Below are 25,938 nucleotides of genomic sequence, written 5' to 3' on the forward strand. Positions count from 1 at the left end.
GTATAAGAAACCCTACACAACCTTATGTTCCATAGTGGCCAAGAAAAAGGAAATAAGGACGCTGTCTTCCTTTATGAGTGCAGCCTGGAAAAAAGTACGAAAACTGAGTGGTAAATATTCTCCTGACCCGGCTCCTGTTCTGCGGGTTGCCGGTGTTGATATAGCAAACCCACTAGATGTTGCCAATGAAATTGGCAATCATCTGGTCCGTATTTCTCAGGGACTCCATCTATGCCCCTCATTTCTTTCCTCAAAGTCTGCCAGAGAGTTAGCACCCTTGGACTTTTCTTCTCTCAGAGAAGAACAGTATAATGTGCCTTTTACACTTCAAGAACTGGAAGCAACACTCTCAGCTTGCCGATCATCGGCAGCTGGGCCCGACGACATTCATATTCGTATGCTACAACATTTACATCAGTCAGCCCTTGCAGTCCTATTACGCCTTTACAATCTTATTTGGTCACAAGGAGTTCTTCCACAGCTGTGGAAATCCGCCATTGTTCTCCCTTTCCGCAAACCAGGCACTACGGGACATGAAACCTCCCACTATCGTCCCATTGCTCTTACCAGTGCAGTTTGCAAAGTGATGGAACGCCTAGTAAATAGACGTTTAGTGTGGTATTTAGAGACACACAACAGTCTCTCCACTCGTCAATATGGCTTTCGTAAGGGACGTTCTACCATAGACCCCTTACTACGCTTGGATACGTATGTTCGTAATGCCTTTGCGAATAACCACTCAGTTATTGCCATATTTTTTGACCTTGAGAAGGCATATGAGACAACTTGGAGGTATAATATTTTAGCCCAAGCCCACTCCTTAGGCCTTCGAGGCAATCTACCATTCTTCCTTAAGAACTTTTTAACTAACAGGCATTTCCGTGTTCGGGTTAATAATGTGCTCTCCCAGACTTTATCCAAGCTGAAGGTGTCCCCCAGGGATGTGTTCTGAGCACAACACTTTTTCTCCTTGCTATTAATGATTTGGCCTCTAGTCTTCCATCAAATATTTGGTCATCACTCTATGTTGATGACTTCGCTATTGCCTGTGCAGGCGCTGACTGTCACCTTATTACAGTTTCTCTCCAGCATGCAGTCGACCGTGTTTCCAATTGGGCCACCACACGTGGGTTTAAATTTTCCAGCACTAAAACCCACCAAATTACTTTCACTAGACGCTCTGTCATCTCCGATCATCCTTTGTACCTCTATGGCTCCCGTATCCCTGAACGTGATACAGTCAAGTTTCTGGGCCTCCTCTTTGATCGTAGGTTATCCTGGAAACCTCACATTACCTCTCTGAAGACAACTTGCCACAGCCGGCTGAGCCTCCTTAAAACCCTTGCTCATCTTTCATGGGGAGCTGATCGTCGAACCCTCCTTCGCCTACATTCCACCCTTATCTTATCGAAACTTGATTATGGTGACCAGATCTATTCAGCGGCATCTCCTGCTACTCTCTCTAGCCTTAACCCCATTCATCACCAAGGATTACGTTTATGCCTTGGTGCTTTTCGCTCTTCCCCTGTCGAGAGCCTCTATGCAGAAGCGAACGTTCCATCCTTATCCGATCGCCCTGATGCCCATTGCCTTCGCTACTATGTACGCTCTCATGATCTCCGCAATCCTTCCATTTATAGAATGGTCACGGATATTAGTAGACATTCTTTATTTGTTCGCCGCCCCTGTTTACTCCGTCCCTTCTCTCTTCGCCTTCATTCGCTCTTGTCTTCTCTTCAATTACCACCTTTCTATGTACATGTAGCATCTCACTTTTCCCTACCCCCCTGGGAAGTTCCAGCTGTTCGAGTCTGTTCTTTCTCTCTCCCTTGCTCGAAAGCCCAACTGTCTACGGTCGCTTCCCGCTCTCATTTTCTTGACCACTTTCACTCTCATTCTCATGCCATTGCTGTGTACACAGATGGCTCTAAGTCTTCTGACGGGGTAGGATTCACAGCAGTTTCCGGACAGCGTCGTACAAGGGCATTTACTATCTTCGGCTAGTATTTTTACTGCTGAATTGTATGCCATCCTTACAGCACTTATCCGTATTGCATCTATGCCTGTGTCATCATTTGTGGTTGACTCCCTTAGTGCTTTACAGGCTATACAGAAATTTGATACACCTCACCCCTTAGTCCTCCGTATCCAACTTTGGCTACGCCGCATCTTTACCAAGCATAAAGATATTGTTTTTTGTTGAGTCCCTGGTCATGTTGACGTACAGGGCAATGAACAGGCAGACACTGCTGCGCGGTCAGCAGTACATGACCTACCAGTTTCATGTAGAGGTATTCCATTTACGGACTATTTTGCTGCAATATCTTCCCAACTTCACACCCGTTGGCAACAATGTTGGTCTACTATGCTCGGCAACAAACTTCAATCAATTAAACCGAGTATAGGTTACTGGCCGTCTTCTTATCACCAGTGTCGAGGTTTGGAGACTACTCTCTCCCATCTTCGCATTGGCCATATTCGTCTTACTCATGGATATCTCATGGAGAGGCGCCCTGCTCCTCTCTGTGAGAATTGCCAAGTTCCATTATCAGTCAGCCACATTCTGTTGGACTGCCCACTTTATCAACGAGCACGCAAAATTTACCTCTGTCGTCGTCTTCGCTCTGCTGCTCTCTCTTTACCTTCCCTTCTTGCTGATGGACCCACCTTTCATCCAGACTCTCTCATTGACTTTTTGACAACAACTGACTTACTTCACAAATTCTGATACCTTCAGCCCTTTCTACTTCAATCTCTTGCTACCCCCTACCCCCGTACAATCCCCTGCCCTGCTGTTTTCTGTAACCTACTGATCATCCCTCCTCCCTTCTGCCATCCAATACCCTCGCTTCCTTCCCTACCCTGCAGCGCTGTATAGCCCTTGTGGCTTAGCGCTTCTTTTTGATTATAATAATAATAATAATAATAATAATAATAATAATAATAATAAGGATGCTGTTGTTGCAAAGGGAGTAACTATGCTGACAAAAATGAGATCACCAGTACTGGAAGAGGTTGAGAAGTTATTATTGGTGTGGATAAATGAGAAACAATTAGCAGGAGATACTCTTATGACTTCGATTATTTGTGAAAAGGCTAGGCAGTTGCATGAAGACTTGGTAAAGAAATTGCCTGCAAATAGTGATGTGAGTGAATTTAAGGCCAGCAAAGGCTGGTTTGAGAGATTTAAGAACCGTACTGGCATACACAGTGTGGTAAGGCATGGTGAGGCTGCCAGTTCGGACCAGAAGGCGGCTGAAAGTTTTTTTTTTTTTTTTTTCAACAAGTCAGCTGTCTCCCACCGAGGCAGGGTGACCCAAAAAAGAAAGAAAATCCCCAAAAAAGAAAATACTTTCATCATCATTCAACACTTTCACCACACTCGCACATTATCACTGTTTTTGCAGAGGTGCTCAGAATACAACAGTTTAGAAGCATATACATATAAAGATACACAACATATCCCTCCAAACTGCCAATATCCCAAACCCCTCCTTTAAAGAGCAGGCATTGTACTTCCCATTTCCAGGACTCAAGTCCAACTATATGAAAATAACCGGTTTCCCTGAATCCCTTCACTAAACATTACCCTGCTCACACTTCAACAGATCGTCAGGTCCCAAGTACCATTCGTCTCCATTCACTCCTATCTAACACGCTCACGCACGCTTGCTGGAAGTCCAAGCCCCTTGCCCACAAAACCTCCTTTACCCCCTCTCTCCAACCCTTTCGAGGACAACCCCTACCCCGCCTTCTTTCCCCTATAGATTTATATGCTTTCCATGTCATTCTACGTTGATCCATTCTCTCTAAATGACCAAACCACCTCAATAACCCCTCTTCTGCCCTCTGACTAATACTTTTATTAACTCCACACCTTTTCCTAATTTCCACACTCCGAATTTTCTGCATAATATTTACACCACACATTGCCCTTAAACAGGACATCTCCACTGCCTCCAACCGTCTCCTCGCTGCTGCATTTACCACCCAAGCTTCACACCCATATAAGAGTGTTGGTACTACTATACTTTCATACATTCCCTTCTTTGCCTCCATAGATAACGTTTTTTGACTCCACATATACCTCAACGGGGGGTTGGGATATTGGCAGTTTGGAGGGATATGTTGTGTATCTTTATCTTGGACTTCCAGCAAGCGTGCGTGAGCGTGTTAGATAGGAGTGAATGGAGACGAATGGTACTTGGGACCTGACGATCTGTTGGAGTGTGAGCAGGGTAATATTTAGTGAAGGGATTCAGGGAAACCGGTTATTTTCATATAGTCGGACTTGAGTCCTGGAAATGGGAAGTACAATGCCTGCACTTTAAAGGAGGGGTTTGGGATATTGGCAGTTTGGAGGGATATGTTGTGTATCTTTATATGTGTATGCTTCTAGACTGTTGTATTCTGAGCACCTCTGCAAAAACAGTGATAATGTGCGAGTGTGGTGAAAGTGTTGAATGATGATGAAAGTATTTTCTTTTTGGGGATTTTCTTTCTTTTTTGGGTCACCCTGCCTCGGTGGGAGACGGCCGACTTGTTGAAAAAAAAAAAAAAAAAACTATTAAATGCTATTAAAGAAAAGTTGCAAAGGTTAGTGGATGAGTTTGGGAGGGTATGTAAAGGTAGAAAGTTGAAAGTGAACATAGGTAAGAGTAAAGTGATGAGGGTATCAAATGATTTAGATAAAGAAAAATTGGATATCATATTGGCGAGAGGGAGTATGGAAGAAGTGAACGTTTTCAGATATTTGGGAGTTGACGTGTCAGCGGATGGGTTCATGAAGGATGAGATTAACCATAGAACTGATGAAGGAAAAAAAGGCGAGTGGTGCGTTGAGGTATATGTGGAGACAAAAAACATTATCTATGGAGGCAAAGTATGAAAGTATAGTGGTACCAACGCTCTTATATGGGTGTGAAGCTTGGGTTGTAAATGCTGCAGCGATGAGGCGGTTGGAGGCAGTGGAGATGTCCTGTCTAAGAGCAATGTGTGGTGTAAATATTATGCAGAGAATTTGGAGTGTGGAAATTAGGAGAAGGTTTGGAGTTAATAAAAGTATTAGTCAGAGGGCTGAAGAGGGGTTGTTGAGGTGGGTTGGTCATTTAAAGAGAATGGATCAAAGTACAATGACATGGAGAGCGTATAAATCTGTAGGGGAAGGAAGGTGGGGTAGGGGTCATCCTCGAAAAGGTTGGAGGGAGGAGGTTAAGGGAGGTTTTATGGGCGAGGGGCTTGGACTTCCAGCAAGTGTGCGTGAGCGTGTTAGATAGGAGTGAATGGAGATGAATGGTTTTTGGGACCTGATGAGCTGTTGGAGTGTGAGCAGGGTAATATTTTGTGAAGGGATTCAGGGAAACCAGTTAACTGGACTCAAGTCCTGGAAATGGGAAGTACAATGCCTGCACTTTAAAGGAGGGGTTTGGGATATTGGCAGTTTGGAGGGATATGTTATATATCTTTATATATGCTTCTAAACTGTTGTATCTGGGTGCCTCTGCAAAGAGAGTGATTACGTATGAGCGAGGTGAAAGTGTTGAATGATAATGAAAGTATTTTCTTTTTTGGAATTTTATTTCTTTTTGGGTCACCCTGCTTTGGTGAGAGATGGCCGACTTGTTGAAAAAAAAAAAAAAAAATATTAATCCGTTTCAGACACCCAAAAATATTAAAAAAAAAAAAAAAAAAAATTTTTAAAGATTAACTATAGTTTTACATACACAAAACAATGAGAACTAAATAAAATGACTAATGAAATGGATAAATGAACATTTAACATCACTTTTACCTTTACTGATAATAACAGAAACCTTTACTGATTAATAGCATAGAAACAGGATATATACTCTAGAATGAATAAAATATGTCATTATGTATGTGGCTAGTGGTGGTGTGGTTGTTGTTGTTGGGTATATAAGGGCCACTGACAGCATAAGCTGTATAGTGGTGGTGGCGGCGGCAGTGGCCACCACCACTAGTCATACTACTAGTCACACTGAAACAATATACGTAATTTATAGATAAGAAATATTGTATAAAAAACATAATAGAGAATGTAGAGAAATAAAGTTTTCATTGTGGAGAATGTAAAGAAATAAAGTGGTTATGGAGGTGCTGGCAGAGGTTTAGGGTGGTGGAAGATACGCAGGGTGGCACATGTTGTCAGTGGCCCTATATACCTCCAACAACATTGGAAGAGTTGTTTGTCATCCTTTTTCTATCGCTTAACCGCTTAACTTACTTGCTACACTGTTAATGCTACACTTTATCACTGGCTGGTACTATAGCTTTTATCGACTCCTGCTGCTTTAGTATCATACATATCGTAGAATCACTGAAGAAGGCACATTCACCCCTTTCTCTCAGTCCTTTACAAAAGGGCTGGCACTAAGAACTTTCTTTGGGCCCATAGTGGCTTATTTTGCAGTTGCACTCAATCAATAACCACAAAACACAATGGATTATAGTGAAATGTTTAAATGAATGCACAGAGGCTTCCTCACTCACCCAGAGACACAGCCAGATTGACTCACAGGCGGTGAAGCGGCAGGTGGACGTGTCCAATATGGCCAATCTCTGAAATAACGGCCGATAACCGGGATAGAATTTTTGGAGAAAAAAAAAAAGAAAAAGAAAAAAAAAAAAAAAAAAAAAAAAAAAAAAACGAATTGGTCGATTTCCAGAATGGCTGATAAACGAGGGTCCACTGTATATAAAAATATTAAATTTCCAAATGGTTATAATAAGTATCCATGAAGATCAAATGGTTATAATAATATTTTTTTTTATTATCACACTGGCCGATTCCCACCAAGGCAGGGTGGCCCGAAAAAGAAAAACTTTCACCATCATTCACTCCATCACTGTCTTGCCAGAAGGGTGCTTTACACTACAGTTTTTAAACTGCAACATTAACACCCCTCCTTCATGAATTTTGCAAATTATGTGGTAAAAGATATTTAAAAATTATTTCTTCCAGTAATGCAAGTATACCTTTCAACTTTGAAAGTGCAATAATTTTCAAAACTATTGGCAAATTCAAATGTAAATATGTTGCTTTTCTTATAAATCTCTGCCTAAATGAGGCAACCAGAAGTGATTTACTGGTGAACTATATATGCAAAATATAAATTGACAAAATTGTATATGTTTTTATTAAAACTACAGACATTCTTACAGTGTTTTCTCCCAAGAAAGACATCTGCCAAGTGTTAATGCTAGCAGATAATAAAGAACTGGAATCTAGTTTCTTGGAAAGTAGCTTGAAGCATGGCTATTTGAAACTCCAGTTTTTTTCTGACTTTCTAGCCCTTTACCTCCTCTTCCAGATGACCTTCCTCTGTTTCCTCTTCCTCTTCCTTCAATCATCCCTCTTCTCTTTTCTAACGTTCTAAAAAAAAAAAATAAGTGCAATTTTTTTTTTAAATTTTCATCCAAATTACTGAAAAGTTAGAAAATACTCTGAAGAATTGAAAAATAATTATGTTAGCTTTCATGATATAGTATTCTATTATCCTGAAGTAAATTACGTAGTTTGGATTAGAAATATTCTCAGTAGTAATAGAGTAGTAATAGAGTAATTATGAATCAGAAATATTCAACATGTTTTGTAATACATTACCTGTATTTCCAAGATTTTTTTGAAGAAAAATTCAAGTTATTGTAAACAGAGGGCAGGTGCAATTACGAATAATAACTGTATCTATGCAAGACAAAAATGGACAATGAAAATTCATAGAAAGAAATGGAGAGAGATGAAAAGTGTGAAAGCACTTTGTCTAAAGTCTGAGACTCTTTTCTACTTAAGAGGGTTTCTAAATGAGGCTGAAATATATTTGTTTGAGAAGGATCTGCATGGACCAGTAAGCCTATTGCAATGCTCCTCCATTTTTATGTTTTTACAGTGTTACAGATCTCCTTTACCCATGTCTCAATTTTCTATCCAGGTGGTTTATCACTTTTTATCAGTCGGTGCTTATGACACTTTAATCGCAGCATAAGTGCAGACACTTAAGATAAACACATGGCCACAATGCTTTATCACTTACTTATCTTTTCTCAGCTCTTTTGGATGTGAGTCAGGGGGAGAGGTATTGCAGTAATTTGCTCGTAGTAGCCCTTGTACTGGAACACTTGCTGGATTAGTGACTTCAAAGTATTTGGGATCCAATCCTTCCAAGCTAAATTAAAAGATAATGCCATTATAAAACTTGTTAAAAAATGAGAAAATTATGATTTAATACTTTCAGTTCACAAGCTACTTACTTTTCTTTGTCAATAGGAGATATATCCTTCTCAGCAGGGGACTTATCAGTAGTGCGAGGGCTGATCTCCTCTGGTATGGGTGGAATGTTGCCGAGGGTACGTACAGAACTCTGACGATTAGTACAGTTACATGTGTTACACAAAGTATGAAGTGGGAAGATAGTTATTATATAGAAAAAGATATTGCTCACTTTATACAGCACAGTACTTGCTCATGTAGCTAAGAAAATTAGCAGTGGGCATATTTCCCTTGGCACATTTATTTTTATATAACATTCTATAAAGGAAAACATTATAACGAATTTATTTATTTTAACTCATCAGCTGTTTCCTGTCAAGGCAGGGTGACCTAAAGCAAACACATTTACACCATTCATTCAGTTTACTGTGTTTCCAGGAAAATGCTGACATCAATCAGATTATCCTCTGACTGCAACATCCCCACCCTTTCCTTTAATCCTTAAACTGTCCAAACGTAGATCTACGTTTGCGCGCGAAGCGCTCCGACCTTGATTTTCTCCATAAGAAAGAATGTAAAAAAAAAATGTAGATCTATGTTTGGAGCGCTACGCGAGCAAACATAGATCTAGTTTGGACAGTTTAAGGGTTAAAGTGCAAGCACTGCCATTTCCACCTTCGGGACTCAAGTGGACTAACTGCTTTCCCGGAATTTATTCACAAAATTTTCCTTACTCATACACCAGCAACACATTAAACACAAAATCACTAGATTGCAGAAAAAGTATGAAATATGGTTTAAAGACCCAAGAATCTAACCAGTACTGAACTGGATTGTCTAATCAATGCACCAGAAAAGAGATAAACATTTAGAAAATTGGCGAAGCTCTTAACACGGAAGAGGGTCATCTAGCTGAGATCTAGTCATTAGTATTACTTCACGGCCAATTATTTGGCAAGATATTCTGATACAAATAACTAAGGTAATCAGGCAAATGTCAAATATTAATGTGCGGCAAGATGTTACATTAACATTGTTTTATGACATCTATGACTATAACATGAATACAGTGATCGTAGTTTTCAAAACTATAAAAATAGATAAGACTAAAATGGTTATAACTATGACTATAATTTTTAAAGGGGTGGACCAGTATGCCAGTGGAAGGCCTTAGTCAGATGACCAAAAGCTCTAACAGTGGGTCACCTGACTAAGATCTGCGTCAGGAAACACTTGTCCTGTTTCCTGATAAACCTTTACCTAACCTACAAAAATAGAAGTTTCTTCACACATTGGTGGATCATATGACGATCCTATTAAGAACAAATTTTCAGAGTAGCCTATGAAAAAAGAAGAGAAGTATCAGACGAGCCAATAACTAACCCAAAAAGACAAATTTCACTTTGAATTCTCTAATGGAAGGTGTATAAAACAATTATATACTGTGATGAAAGACCTAGGTAAATAGTGCCATTGAAGAACAGGTATGGGAGATCATTTGATGTTAACCCATTAGAAAAGGGAGATGAAGCTATATCTTTATAAATGGGAAAGTAAAGTGTCTGCACTCTTGAAGGCTGGGCAGGGATGTTCCAGCTCAGGAAGCATCTGAACTGTGATGTCAGCATCTGTCTGGCAAGACAGTAATGGTATGAATAATAGTGAATGTTTCCCCCCCTTTTTTTTTTTTAAAGTGGGGTCACCCTACCTCAATGTGAGACAAACATTACAGTTACTGGAGATCACTTGTTATTTTACATTACAGTACACCCTCTCCTCATTTAATGATGGAGTTCTGTTCCTAAGACCACGTCGGTAAATGAATTCATCGCTAAGCAAGGAGCATACTATAATAGTAGTGGGTTTGTGTCAACTACCTTTGATATTGTTTTATTGTCACCTTTGCATCATTTATAACATATTAATTATATTTTTAACCCTTTCTGGGTTTCTGATGTACTAGTACGGCTTACACACCAGGGTTTTTGAGGTACTAGTACGCATAAATTCTAGCACCCTCAAATCTAGCAAGAGAAAGCTGGTAGGCCTACATATGAAAGAATGGGTCTATGTGGTCAGTGTGCGCAGTATAAAAAAAATCCTGCAGCACACAGTGCGTAATGAGAAAAAAAAAAAAACTGACCATATTTTTGGATTAAAACAGCGACTTTGCACTGTATTTTCGTATGGTATTTATGGTTGTATTCTAGTTTTCCTGGTCTCATTTTATAGACTGGAAGACATATTACAGAAATTGAGATGATTTTGACTAGTTTCACAATAAAAAGTACCTTGAAACTGAGCTCAAAGTAGCAGAAATGTTCGATTTTTACCAAAGTTCAAAAATAAACAAATCATGCCAAGCGTCCAATACACGTCAACTGGTGAGTCTAATATTCTTTCACAAGTGCGCTGATATTATTTATACCTCTACACTAATGCAGTAGTCTGCATAACAGTAAATCTTCTATTTTTTGTGAGAATAAAATTTCAAAGTGGAAAGCAAATGAAATGTAAGAGGGGCGTGGGGATGTGACTAATGAACAGAAATGTTATTTTAGTGCCAGGAATGTCTTTCTTGTTTATTCTGGACCCTATTTGGAAATTGGCACCTTTTGAAATTTGTGTGAAATTGGCAAAATTGCTAAATTCTGACCACTTTATTGGATAGTTGAAATCAGTAAATGGGTGGTTTCTTGTACTCATTTGAAAGAAAAAATTGAGTTCTAGTGAAATAGTTATGATTTTTGTTGACTAGTACATTGGAATTGGCCGAAAATAGGGCTCAAAGTGGGCAAAATCGCCGATGCATAAACATCGTCGCGACCGCTAACTTCGCAAGAGCATAATTCCGTAAGTTTTCCATCAAATTTCATACTTTTGGTGTCATTATGATCAGGAAAAGATTCTCTGTCTTTTCATAAGAAAAAATAATTTTTTTTTTAAATTTTGGCGACCCTGAGAACAAGTCTCAGAGAGGGCCTGGCGACCCTCAAAGGGTTAAATGTTTATACAGTAGTGTACTGTATATTGTAATGTATATTGTAATAAAAAGAACAGAGGCAATCAACTCTGATATACATTATTAAGGTAAGCACACTGGTCAGAGAGCCCGTCGTAAGTCCAAGTCATCGGTAAACAAGTATGTCACTAGGTGAGGAGAGGCTGTATTTTAATAAACAGAATAGAGGAAATCAGCTCTAATATACATTACTCAGGTATGCATGCTGGTCAGAGAGCTGGTTGTACGTCCGAGTGGTCGTTAAACGAGTACGTTGTTAAATGAGGAGAGATGTATACAACAAATTTTCAAGAAAAATGCACAGAATTGATATCCCTTCAATATATTTATGTCTGATATTTCAAACTATTCATTACAACATATGCTCATGAAATGTATTAAATAATATTCTTCATGCCAGTTTTAATTCAAAATTAATCACATTTAATTTTTGTATTAGCAATATTACCTAAAGATACTTTTCTTGGTTTCATAGACATAGCAAGGTAAGATTGATAAACAAGTTCAATTAAAAATAAAGCCTTTAAAGGGACTTAAATTATTCTGGCTGAGGTCCTAACAGTACTAAGGCCATCACTGCCTGACTCAATACTGTTAAATGCAATCTACTAGGCCTGGATTCAAGCATCTACTTTTGTAAACAGAATTACCAAGAGATAATCATGCCAATATATGAGATGTCCCAATTGCCTGTACAGTGGGCCCCCAGATTACAATGCCATTCATTCATCCCGAACGTGTCTGCGCGGCGTGAGCGGCCCGGACATTCCATGTACAGCCAGTGTGCCATTGTTTACAAGCCAGTGAGGACGATTCCACGTGTACATGCAATACATTTGGTATTATTCCATTGATTTTAGTGCTTGTAACTGCTAAATAAGCCACAATGGGCCCAAAGAAAGCTTCTAGTGCCAGCCCTTTGGTAAATAGAGTAAGAAACACTATAGAACTCAAGAAAAAGTTTGTAGAAAGATATGAAAGTGGTGGTGGTAGAAGGTGGTAGTGAGGATGGTAGTGAGGGTGGTAGTATGGGCCAACAGGTCTGCTGTAGTGTTCCTGCTTTCTTATGTACACCAGTCAGGGTACTTCCCCACACACCAGCCAGGGTACTTCCCCATACACCAGCCAAGGTGCTTCCCCACATACTAGCCAGGGTACTTCCCCACATACCAGCCAGGGTACTTCCCCACACACCAGCCAGGGTACTTCCCCACACACCAGCCAGGGTACTTCCCCACATACCAGCCAGGGTACTTCCCCACATACCAGCCAGGGTATTTCCCCACATACCAGCCAGGGCACTTCCCTATACACCAGCCAGGGTACTTCCCCACATACCAGACAGGGTATGTTGGGCCTTGCACATAAGTGAATAGATTTTTTTTTTTTAAGTCGGCCATCTCCCACTGAGGCAGGGTGACCCAAAAAGAAAGAAAATCCCCAAAAAGAAAATACTTTCATCATCATTCAACACTTTCACCTCAATCACACATAATCACTGTTTTTGCAGAGGTGCTCAGAACACAACAGTCTAGAAGCATATACGTATTAAGATACACAACATATCCCTGAAATAACCAAAAAAAAAAAAAAGGCACAATACCATGACTGGAACGATACACAAATAACCCGCACATAGAAGAGAGGGGCTTATGACGATGTTTCGGTCCGACTTGGACCATTTACAAAGTCACACTTCAGTGTGACTTTGTAAATGGTCCAAGTCGGACTGAAATGTCGTCGTAAGCTCCTCTCTTCTATGTGCGGGTTATTTGTATATCCCTGAAAATTGGGTTGGGCAAATACAATTCTGTTAGTGGGATGGTTTGTAAAGGACCTGCCTAGTATGGGCCAATAAGCCTGCTGCAGTGTTCCTGCTTTCTTATGTGCAAACATTTATGGATGAACATCACCTTGACACAGCTGTTGCAGGCTGTGCTGGCAACATCTACAATGACAATGTTGTGTCCCATTTTAGGGAAATCTTAATGAGATGCCAGAAACAGAGCTCTCTGGACAGATATATTGTGCGACTCTGATGTTGGTCCTAGTGGCATTAAAAAGCAAAGAAGGGAAGTAACCCCAGATAAGGACTTGGTACCTGAAGTCCTTATGGAAGAGGATTCCCCCTCCTATCTCATCACTCATCAATACGTCTTCAATAAAGGTAAGTGTCATTTTATTATTTATTTATTTTGCATGTCTCATTGTTTTCTGTGTAGGGAAATGTATATTTCATGTAAAAAAAATTATTTTGTTTAATACTTTTGAGTGTCTGAAACGGATTAATTGGATTTCCATTATTTCTTATGGGGAAAATCAATTCGGATTATGACAGATTCGGTATAAGACACTATCTGGAACAAATTAATGTCGTAATCCGAGGGGCCACTGTATGTAACATTTTTTCCTAGAACATGATATAGCTTGTACAATGTTTTAGCATTAAATGAAGCATCACATTATTCATAAATTCTCATTCTTTGTTTATACATTACCTGCTAATGAGATTACTAACCACAGTAGTATGAGTTTGTCCAGACCACCCACTATTAACTGTGGTAAGGGATCTTAGTGTATTTGACAGAGGTGTGGAATGTGCCACAAGCCCTGGTGATCCTGATGGAAAGCGGGAACCTGGTTGCCTCGTACCATGGCTGGATGGCCCTTGTGAAGTGAGGTATATTTCTGTCAAGGGTGCACGCTTTGCTATTGCTCCTGTTACTTCTACTTCATTAAGTTGCTTGTTGAGCCAAGAGATGACTAACCCATATACAAATAATTAGATTAATAATTCAAATTACCAGTAGAGGCTAATAAAAATATAAATTTTGAAATCTTCAACAGTTAAAAAAAAAAAAAAAAATGGTACAGTGGAACCTCAGTTTTCATCGAATTCGGTTTTTGACGATTTTTCTCGTCAAAATTTTGCCCCAGTTTTCGTTTATCACCTCGGTTTTCGTCTAGTTGACAGTGGTCCATTGTACTGAATGCGTCTGCCCACACAAAGCATCCCACGCATTCTGAGTCAGTCTGGCTTTGTTTTTCGTCGGTAGAGGGTCGTAGTGGTTGTGATTGGTGGCAGAGGGTGGTAGTGGTTGTGATGGTGGCAGAGGGTGGTAGTGATTGTGGTAGAGGGTGGTAGTGGTGGTGGTAGAGGGTGGTAGTGATGGTGGTAGAGGGTGGTAGTGATGGTGGTAGTGATGGTGGTAGAGGGTGGTAGTGATGGTGGTAGAGGGTGGTAGAGGGTGGTAGTGATGGTGGTAATGATGGTGGTAGGGGAAGGTAGTGGTTGTGATGGTGGTAGTGATTATGGTAGAGGGTGGTAGTGATGGTGGTAGAGGGTGGCAGTGGTTGTGATGGTGCTGGTGATTGTGGTAGAGGGTGGTAGTGATGATGGAAGAGACAAACCCTCCCTCCTCGCCGTCTTCCATATGCCAACAACAGTTTTCAATACAGGTAAAAGTGATGTTAAATGTTCATTTATCCATTTCATTAGTCCTTTATATTTATTTCTCATTGTTTTCTGTATTTAAAACTATAGTTATTCTCTATAAAATGTATTTTTTGTTAACACTTTTGGGTTTCTGGAACTGATTAATTGAATTTACATTATTTCTTATGGGAAATATTGCTTCAGTTTTCGTCGAATTCGATTTTCGTCAGATTTTCTAGAATGAATTAATGACAAAAACTGAGGTTCCACTGTATAATAAAAAAGTGACCATATTTTAATACAAAATTACTAACAAAAATTTTCATGATAACATGCTTTATTTATATTTTTTGAGTAATGGTCAGCATAGTCAGCTCACAACTGATAAATCGTGGATTTGAATCCTGAGGATGAAAAGATGTACAAACTGAATGTTGTACCACTAATCTACATAACACTAACACTGATCCCCACTTTGGTCAATATTTTCCACTGTCTTGGAAAATATGGCTTACAGAGGAAGAATTCTGTTCCATTTCCCAATGGAGATAAGAGGAAATAAACAAGAACAAGAACTAGTAAGAAAATAGAAGAAAACCCAGAGGGGTGTGTATATGTATGTTTGTACATGTATGTGTAGTGTGACCTAAGTGTAAGTAGAAGTAGCAAGATGTACCAGAAATCTTGCACGTTTCTTCTTCTTTCAACAAACCGGCTGTATCCCACCAAGGCGGGGTGGCCCGGGAGCAAGGGGCTAGTAACCCTTTCTCCTGTATAAATTACCAAATTTAAAAAGAGAAACTTTCGTTTTTCTCTTTGGGCCACCCTGCCTTCATGGGATACGGCCAGTTTGTTGGAAAAAAAAAAAAAACATGAGGTGGACAAGAGACAATAGCAGTTCCAACACAAAAGAAGCTCCATTTAGAGGTTGGAGGTCCATGCTTTCTACTTCATTTTACATTTTCCCATATATAGTATATATCTGAGTGTTCAGCTAAAACTTTATAAGGCAAAAACATCAGACTGAGAAGTTTTTGTGGGTAAATAATTCTGTACAAATAAAAAATGCAATCACACATGTTTAAGATGCTAGAGAGGGAAACTAGAATTTATCTCCCTATACTGCCATGTTATATGTTATACTGAATTTGGTTATAGAGAAATTGCTATAGTGCAATTTTTCAGAAATACATTAAAAAAAAATTGGAGAGTTGCATTTGTATATACAGTGGTACCTTGACTTACGAGTGCCCCAACTTACGAGTTTTCCAAATCATGAGCCGTCACTCGGTTGATTTTTTTGCCTTGAGTTGCAAGCCAAAATCCAAGTTACGAGCGAGCTTCAGATATGCCGCCACTAGTTGGCGCAGTGAACGCCACAACATCCACCCACCATCCCGCATCTCACTCTTCAGTGCACATGGTTACCTCGCCGTGGAAGCATCTCTCTTGTGTTGTGCTTGCGTTTTGTGCTTTTTGTGCAGTTATTTGGCCAAATTTCTTTTTTCTAACCATGGGTCCTAAGAAAGTAAGTGCAAAGGACAGTGCTGAGAAGAAGAGGAGGATGCTGTCCATTGAATTACAGCACGAGCGAGGTGTGCGTGTAATACGTACTTCTACGATATGTACCATACCAAAGCAGGAGTCGATAAAGGCTATAACGCTAGTCAAGGGCATTAAAGTAATTTCACAGTAATTATGCAAATCAGTGTAAATGCCTCGATTAAGTGACAGAGTTTATGATGAACGAAAGCGACTGAAAAAGCACGAAACGAAATGAACTCCTCCAATCTCCTCTGCCTATCTTTTCCACCCTCCACCAGTATCTTCTGTTAGCCCAAGTCATCAGATCTCCAAGGTAAATACATGTATACAATATTTCTTATTTATAAATACATTTTTCTTATTTAAAAAACCGCAACAGATTAATGGCATTTCAATTAATTTCAATGGGGAAAACTGATTTGATATACGAGCAAACTGAGTTGCGAGCTCAGTCACAGAAAGAATTAAACTTGTAAGTCAAGGTACCACTGTATATTGGTTGCACAATATTAAAATTCTCTCTTTTGTAATACCGTACAACAATTTGTAGAAAAACCTTTATCAAACATTACCATTCTCATTTGTCTGAAGTGTCTTTTCTTGTTCCTGTAATTTTTCTCTTGCATCTTGTAGCTGTTGTTGGAGATTTCCATTGTCCATGGTGAGCTGGGAGACTTTGGTTGTCATCAGCTGCAGTTGTTCACTCAACTGTAATACACTGGAGTCCTTTTCTGCTACAACCTTATCCTGCTCCACAAGGGCTGCTCCTCGAACTTTGCTCTGTTGGAAGGAAAGTAATGAATGCACTTGAATGATGAAAATGATAATTCTGATCATTTTACTGGATAGCATGCTAAAATATACACAAAGAAAAAGAGAAAGCAAATATGCAATAGACAATAATATAGTTATTGAAAAAGGCAAGTGTTAAAAGGAAAAAGAGAACTACCACAAGGTGATTCAAATGTAATTCTCTCATCATTTCATCAACTATTTTCCTTTGTTACCTAAAAAACAAAACAAAACAAAAAATCAAGTGAAAGCTTTCACAACATATCTCACTGACTGTCATGTGTTCTTCTTTGACTCTCTTCTGGAGTTTTTTGATAACATCAAGGCTCTTTTGTAATTCAGCATACAGCAACTGAATAGAATTTTCCCGCTTCAACAATTTTTGTCGTCGCTCCTCCAGACCCTCTTCTAAATTTCCCTATAGAAAAAAAAAAAAGTTAGACTATGATACATAGTATGTGAAAAGTGATTTAGAAATTTTGGCGAGGAAAAAACAAATACGAATTAGTTTAACATTATAAACTGCTAACCTTCTGGTGCTGTAGTGTCTCCACCATTTGCTGCACGTGTGCCAGACTTATTTCTCGACTTCGTAACTCTCCTTCAAGATGAGAGACCTTCACCTCTAGTTCTCGTACTGCATATCAGAAACACATGTATTGGTAAAAAATAACTAAAGTAATAAAATGTATATCCACAAACTGATTAAGCAAGAAAAACTTACATTTATGGCCTTGCTTTATAGCCTGAAATTTTTTTTTCCTGGAACTATGATTTCTTTTTTTGTCTTTTTTTTTTTTTTGAGCACACCAATAATGTCAAATGAAGTGTTCCTGTTCAATGATTAACCCTTTCAGGGTTTCGGCCGTACTAGTACGGCTTACGCCCCGGGGTTTTTAACATACTAGTATGTCTAAATTCTAGCGCCATCAAATCTAGTGAGAGAGAGCTGGAATGCCGTCCAGGTAGACGCCAGGTAGGTAGGCCTACATATGAAAGAATGGGTCTATGTGGTCTCATTTTATAGAATGGAAGACATATTACAGAAATTGAGATGATTTTGACTGGTTTTACAATGAAAAGTACCTTGAAATTGAGCTCAAAGTAGCAGAAATGTTCGATTTTTACCAAAGTTCAAAAGTAAACAAATCATGCCAACCGTCCAATACACATCAACTGGTGAGTCTAATATTCTTTCACAAGTGGGCCGATATTATTTATACCATTTCTACACTAAGGCAGTAGTCTGCATAACAGTAAATCTTATTTTTTTTGTAAGAATAAAAATTCAAAGTGGAAAGCCAAAGAAATATAAGAGGGGCCTGGGGATGTGACTAACGAACAGAGAACTTGTTATTTTAGTGCCAGGAATGTCTTTCTTGTTTATTCTGGGCCCTATTCGGAAATTGGCATCTTTTGAAATTTATGTGAAATTGGCATCTTTTGAAATTTATGTGAAATTGGCAAAATTGCTAAATTCTGACCACTTTATTGGATAGTTGAAATCGGTAAATGGGTGGTTTCTTGTACTCATTCGATAGAAAAAATGGAGTTCTAGCGAAATAGTTATGATTTTTGTCGACTAGTACATTGGAATTGGCCGAAAATAGGGCTCAAAGTGGGCAAAATCACCGATGCATGAACATCATTGAGACCGCTAACTTCGCAAGAGCATAATTCCGTAAGTTTTCCATCAAATTTCATACTTTTGGTGTCATTATGATCGGGAAAAGATTCTTTATCTTTTCACAAGAAAAAATAATTTTTTTTTTTTAAATTTGGGGACCCTGAGAACAAGTCTCAGAGAGGGCCTGGGGACCCTGAAATGCTTAATGATGATGGAATGACAAAATAGACAGGCATATGCAAAATACACACAAATTAATATAAGGTTAATAACAGAGCCCCCTAAGGACTACTGATACGGCAGCACTAGGAAAATTTCTGATTTAACCCTTTGAGGATCCAGAGGCCAAATCTCAGAGTGACAGCCAGGGTACAAGAATTTTCAAAAAAAAATTTTTATTTTTTCTTTTGAAATGGTAGAGAATCTTTTTCTGAAGGTAATAAAACAAAAAGTATGAAATTTGATGGAAAATTCATGAAATTACGCTCTCGCAAATTTTGATGCATCAGCGATATTTACGCATTGGAGATTTGGCTGACTTTGACTCCCATTTTAGGCCAATTACATTAATCCAGTTGACCAAATTCTAAGTTATTTTGCTAGGATTACTTCTATTTTATTGACTGAACACAAGAAATCACCCAGTCAACTGTTTCAACTACCCAATACAGCAATTGGAAATTGGTAATTTGGCCAATTTAACACAAAGTTCAAAATATTCCAATTTCAAAATAGGGTCCAGAATAAACAAAGCAGGCATTCCTGGCACTAAAATAACATTTCCATCTTAATTTTTTTATTCACATAATGAATTTTTATTCACATCAGAAAAATAGAAGATTTACTGTTATGCAATATTGTAATAATTGTATATAAAAATATCACCACATTCATGAACATATATATTAGACCCACCAGCTGACATTTTCTAGACACATGACATCATTTGTTTACTCTTTAACATCGGCAAAAACTGAACATTTCTGCTACTTTGAGCTCAATTTCAAGCTATTTTCAGTACTAACACCAATCAAAATCATCTCTGTTTCTGTAATATATCTTCCATCCTAACAGATGAGACCAAGAAATTACAAATACAAATGTAAAAAAAAAAAAAAAAAAAAAAAAAAGTGTAAATTTGCTGTTTTAATCCAAAATTACAGTTGCTGTTTTTTCTCTCATTATGCACTGTGTGCTGCAGGATTTCTTTTATCTGGTGTACACTTACCACATATATGTATTCTCTCATATCTAGGCCCAAATTTACCGCTCATAACTTATCTGAGTGAGTTGAGCTCACGGCGTAGATCTATGGCTTGGATCCTTGCTTCAAAGCCACAGATCTACGGGACAGACCCTGAGAGGGTTAAGGAGACTTAATTAAACTAGTGAGAAATAGACTGGGACACAAGATGCCTGCATTGGGGAGAAGATATGGAGAACAAAGCTAATGGACACAATGGCAAAGAACATGCTTGCAAAATGTAGTTACGGATCCAACATGGATGAGGACAGGAGATAAATCATAAAGATTGGTCATTGTATCTAACTAAAGTGAAGCTGACATTCAGAAAGTAAAATATAAGACACCTACAGAAGCATGAAATCATTATATCCTGGAGTTTGATTAAAAACTGAAGATTAAATGTTGAGAAAAGAATTGACAAAAATGGGAGCAAGAGACTAGCATACCAGGAAGGTAAATAGGGAAGAATTTACTAAAAATATACAAAGGGACAATGAACTTAATAAAGGGATGACATAAAATATGATGAGTTTCCTGTCCCACAAGTGCACGAGTCACAGGAAAATTCATCCTATTATGAAAAGTGATAAATAACATAAAAGCAGAGAAATAAATTCTTCTTTCAACAAATTAGTCGTATCCCACTGAAGCAAGGTGTCCCAAAAAGAAAAAAACAATAGTTTCTCTTTAGTAATGTATACAGGAGAAGGGGTTACTAGCCCCATTGTTCCCGGCATGTTAGTCACCTCTTACGACATGCATGGCTTATGGAGGAAGAGTTCTGTTCCATTTCCCCAAGGAGATAAGAGCAAATAAACAAGAACAACTAGTAAAAAATAGAAGAAAAACCAAGAGGGGTGTGTATATACATGCTTGTACATGGAGGGGGGGGGTTGGGATATTGGCAGTTTGGAGGGATATGTTGTGTATCTTTATACGTATATACTTCTAAACTGTTGTATTCTGAGTACCTCTGCAAAAACAGTGATTATGTGTGTGAGGTGAAAGTGTTGAATGATGAAAGTATTTTCTTTTTGGGGATTTTCTTTCTTTTTGGGTCACCCTGCCTCGGTGGGAGACGGCTGACTTGTTAACCCTTTCAGGGTCCAGAGGCCAAATTTCAGTGTGCACCAGGGTCCAAGAATTTTCAAAAAATAATTTTATTTTTTCTTATGAAATAGTAGAGAATCTTTTTCTGAAGGTAATAAAACAAAAAGTACAAAATTTGATGGAAAATTGACGAAATTATGCTCTCGCGAAAATTGATGCGTCAGCGATACTTATGCATCAGCAATTTTGCCGACTTTGACTCCCATTTTAGGCCAATTACATTATTCCAGTTGACCAAATTCTTAGGTATTTCACTAGTATTACTTCTATTCTATGGATTGAGCACAAGAAATCGCCAAGTCAACTGTTTCAACTACAAAATAAAGTGACCGGAAATTGGTAATTTGGCCAATTTAATGCAAAGTTCAAAATATCCCAATTTCAAAATAGGGTCCAGAATAAACAATGCAGGCATTCCTAGCACTAAACTAACATTTCTTCTGTTCATTAGTTACATTTTCAGGCTTAACAAATGAATTCCACTTAGATTTTTTATTCACATAATAAATTTTTATTTAAACAAAAAAATAGAAGATTTACTGTTATGCAATATTGTAATAATTGTATAAATAATATCACCACATTTGTGAACATATATTAGACCCACCAGCTGGTGTGTATTAGATGTGTGAGGTCATTTGTTTACTCTTGAACATTGGCAAAAAATTTAACATTTCCGCTACTTTGAAGCCATTTTCCGTACTAAAACCGAACAAAATCATCTCTATTTCTGTAATATATCTTCCATTCTATTAAATGCGACCAAGAAATCGCAAATACAACTATAAAAAACATACGAAAAAACACTGCAAAGTTGCTGTTTTAATCGAAATTATGGTCTTAATTTTTTCTCTCATTATGCACTGTGTGCTGCAGGATTTGTTTTATGTGGTGCACACATACCACATAGATGCATTCTCTCATATCTAGGCCCAAATTTACCCCTCACATAAAAAAAAAAAAAAAAAAAAAAAAATCATGTGTAGTGTGACCTAAGTGTGAGTAGAAGTAACAAGACGTACCTGAAATCTTGTATATTCGCGAGACAGAAAAAAAGACACCAGCAATCCTACCATCATGTAAAACGATTACAGGCTTCCGTTTTACACTCATTTGGCAAGACGGTAGTACCTCCCTGGGCAGTTGCTGTCTACCAACCTACTACCTAGGTAGAAACAAATTGTGAATATAAAACGTACAGGAAAAATACCTTAAAACCTAGAGAAAGAAAATTACATAGCAACTGAGACTAAAGGCATCCCAAACTTCTACATAAAACATGAGAAAATTAATTGTAAAGGAACATGTAATCAGATTAAAGACCATGGGGGAAACTCACCAAGGATGATTAATAAAAGATTATTTACAATTAAAAGAAATATTTACTATCAAAACAGATCAGCTACTGGAAATAACAGAGCAGAGCCCTTGCCAAACAATCCTGAGTCACATAGATGTGACTGAAGAAGTTAAAAAAAAAAAAAATAGTATCTGAGGGAACATAATACATGAAAGGCAATGAGACAAGATCAAAAATCTCATCATGGATGCTGAAGAGGGTCTATGCAAGCTACTAACAAGAATGCACAAAACCACAATATTAAAATAAAGAAATATATAAGAGGCACTAAACTACAAAAGTGTTGCTAACATGCAAAATACTACAGGAAAACCTGCCTTGGCAACAAGTAGTTAATGGGATTCAGCCCACGAAAATAATTGAGATGTGGAAGAACAATGTGAACAGAAGAGTTGTGACTTTGGAGGAATGCTGAATTCTGTACAGAGGCAATAAAAGAGACTAGGCACACAGTATAAAGGATTATTACTACTATACATGTACTTCTCTTTTTTTTTTTTTTCACAGGATAATGAAGATGACAAAATGCTAAATACTGTACTAACCTGCAGCATTCTTTGTACAGTTTTCTTGCTCAAGGCGGGTACTGTGTTTTTTGGTATGGGCAAGTTCCTGCCGGCAACGATCTAAATCCCCTTCAGCACAGCTCAGCCGCCCTCTGAGCTCCCTGTACATAATACACATACGTAATTAGTTTTGTTTTAATTACTGTGTTAATTTTTTTTTTTCAACAATTCGGCCGTTTCCCACCGAGGCAGGGTGACCCAAAAAAAGAAAGAAAATCCCCAAAAAGAAAATACTTTCATCATCATTCAACACTTTCACCACACTCTCACATTATCACTGTTTTTGCAGAGGTGCTCAGAATACAGCAGCTTAGAAGCATATACGTACAGTGGACCCCCGCATAACGATGGCATCACATAGCGATTATTTCGCATACCGCTTACTTTAATTGCAAAAATGCCTCACATACCGCTTAAAAACCCGCTTACCTGTCCGAGACGCGTCCAATGTGCGGCCTGAGCCACGCTCACATGTTCCCCGGTGGCATTGTTTACCAGCCAGCCTCCGCGGTAACATCCAGATCGGAATATTTCGTATTATTACAGTGTTTTCGGTGCTTTTTCTGGAAAATAAGTGACCATGGGCCCCAAGAAAGCTTCTAGTGCCAACCCTACAGCAGGGTGAGAATTACAATAGAGATGAAGAAAAAGATCATTGATAAGTATGGAAGTGGAGTGCATGTCTCCGAGCTGGCCTAAACCCCAATATCGCTACTATTGGTGGTACAGCTGCTGCTGCTGCTGCAACTGTAGCACCGTTGTTGGTGTGGCTTATTGAGAATACCAAGAAACAATTAACCCCAGAGGATTTTAACCCAAAAAAGTCAGTGTCATCGAAGACTGTCTAACTTATTTCCATTGGGGTCCTTAATCTTGTCTCCCAGGATGCAACCCACCAAGTCGACTAACACCCAGGTGAACAGGGAAAAATGCCTGGAACTAGTGCTCATATTGGTGAATTTAAAGCCAGCAAAGGTTGGTTTGAGAGATTTAAGAATCGTAGTGGCATACACAGTGTGATAAGGCCTGTTCTAGAGGAAAATGCCAAACAGGACCTACAGTACTTCCCAGGACACAGTGTCTCATCAGTCATTGCTGCATCTTCAATAAAGGTAAGTGTCATTTATTCTTCATTTAGTAGACTAGTACATGCACAATATATACTGTGCATTACTCTACTATTGTGCATGTATCCTTCTCTTTGTGTGTGGGAAAATGTATATTTCATGTGGTAAATTTTTTTTTTTCATACTTTTGGGTGTCTTGCACGGATTAATTTGATTTCCATTATTTCTTATGGGGAAAATTCATTCGCATAACGATTATTTCGCATAACAATTACCCCTCTTGCACGGATTAAAATCGTTAACCGGGGGTCCACTGTATAAAGATACACAACATATCCCTCCAAACTGCCAATATCCCAAACCCCTCCTTTAAAGTGCAGACATTGTACTTCCCATTTCCAGGACTCAAGTCCGACTATATGAAAATAACCGGTTTCCCTGAATCCCTTCACTAAATATTACCCTGCTCACCCTCCAACAGATCGTCAGGTCCCAAGTACCATTTGTCTCCATTCACTCCTATCTAACACGCTCACGCACGCTTGCTGGAAGTCCAAGCCCCTTGCCCACAAAACCTCCTTTACCCCCTCTCTCCAACCCTTTCGAGGACGACCCCTACCCCGCCTTCCTTCCCCTAGAGATTTATATGCTTTCCATGTCATTCTACTTTGATCCATTCTCTCTAAATGACCAAACCACCTCAACAACCCCTCTTCAGCCCTCTGACTAATACTTTTATTAACTTCACACCTTTTCCTAATTTCCACACTCCGAATTTTCTGCATAATATTTACGCCACATATTGCCCTTAGATAGGACATCTCCACTGCCTCCAACCGTCTCCTCGCTGCTGCATTTACCACCCAAGCTTCACATCCATATAAGAGTGTTGGTACTACTATACTTTCATACATTCCCTTCTTTGCCTCCATAGATAACGTTTTTTGACTCCACATATACCTCAATGCACCACTCACCTTTTTTCCCTCATCAATTCTATGATTAACCTCATCCTTCATAAATCCATCCGCCGACACATCAACTCCCAAGTATCTGAAAACATTCACTTCTTCCATACTTCTCCTCCCAAATTTGATATCCAATTTTTCTTTATCTAAATCATTTGATACCCTTATCACCTTACTCTTTTCTATGTTCACTTTCAACTTTCTACCTTTACACACATTCCCAAACTCATCCACTAACCTTTGCAATTTTTCTTAAGAATCTCCCATAAGCACAGTATCATCAGCAAAAAGTAACTGTGTCAATTCCCATTTTGAATTTGATTCCCCATAATTTAATCCCACCCCTCTCCCGAACACCCTAGCATTTACTTCTTTTACAACCCCATCTATAAATATATTAAACAACCATGGTGACATTACACATCCCTGTCTAAGACCTACTTTTACCGGGAAGTAGTCTCCCTCTCTTCTACACACCCTAACCTGAGCCTCACTATCCTCATAAAAACTCTTTACAGCATTTAGTAACTTACCACCTATTCCATATACTTGCAACATCTGCCACATTGCTCCTCTATCCACTCTATCATATGCCTTTTCTAAATCCATAAATGCAATAAAAACTTCCCTACCTTTATCTAAATACTGTTCACATATATGCTTCAATGTAAACACTTGATCTACACATCCCCTACCCACTCTGAAACCTCCTTGCTCATCCACCATCCTACATTCTGTCTTACCTCTAATTCTTTCAATTATAACCCTACCATACACTTTTCCTGGTATACTCAGTAAACTTATTCCTCTATAATTTTTACAATCTCTTTTGTCCCCTTTCCCTTTATATAAAGGGACTATACATGCTCTCCGCCAATCCCTAGGTACCTTCCCCTCTTTCATACATTAAACAAAAGTACCAACCACTCCAACACTATATCCCCCCCTGCTTTTAACATTTCTGTCATGATC

General features: G+C 38.7%; 1 protein-coding gene across 6 annotated transcripts in view; it reads right to left on the minus strand.

The window, feature by feature from the left end:
- Positions 1-7,139: 7,139 nt before the first annotated feature.
- The window catches only part of LOC128689744 (spindle assembly abnormal protein 6 homolog), a 37,349-nt gene continuing 18,550 nt past the window's right edge, over positions 7,140-25,938 (minus strand). For 5 of the 6 annotated variants that reach the window (XM_053778164.2, XM_053778163.2, XM_053778167.2 and 2 more), the window contains 8 exons: positions 22,911-23,032; positions 17,553-17,659; positions 17,297-17,440; positions 16,803-17,010; positions 13,768-14,012; positions 8,269-8,378; positions 8,052-8,183; positions 7,140-7,393 (listed from right to left, as the gene is read on the minus strand). In XM_053778164.2, the coding sequence (XP_053634139.2) occupies positions 7,246-7,393; positions 8,052-8,183; positions 8,269-8,378; positions 13,768-14,012; positions 16,803-17,010; positions 17,297-17,440; positions 17,553-17,659; positions 22,911-23,032 (1,216 nt within the window). In that variant the 3' untranslated portion in view covers positions 7,140-7,245. Of the gene's footprint in view, positions 7,394-8,051; positions 8,184-8,268; positions 8,379-13,747; positions 14,013-16,802; positions 17,011-17,296; positions 17,441-17,552; positions 17,660-22,910; positions 23,033-25,938 lie in introns of all 6 variants that reach the window. The other variant, XM_053778166.2, reaches the window with a different exon arrangement.

Source organism: Cherax quadricarinatus, chromosome 22 (assembly GCF_038502225.1).
Source record: "Cherax quadricarinatus isolate ZL_2023a chromosome 22, ASM3850222v1, whole genome shotgun sequence".
NCBI classification, from domain to species: Eukaryota; Metazoa; Arthropoda; class Malacostraca; order Decapoda; family Parastacidae; genus Cherax; species Cherax quadricarinatus.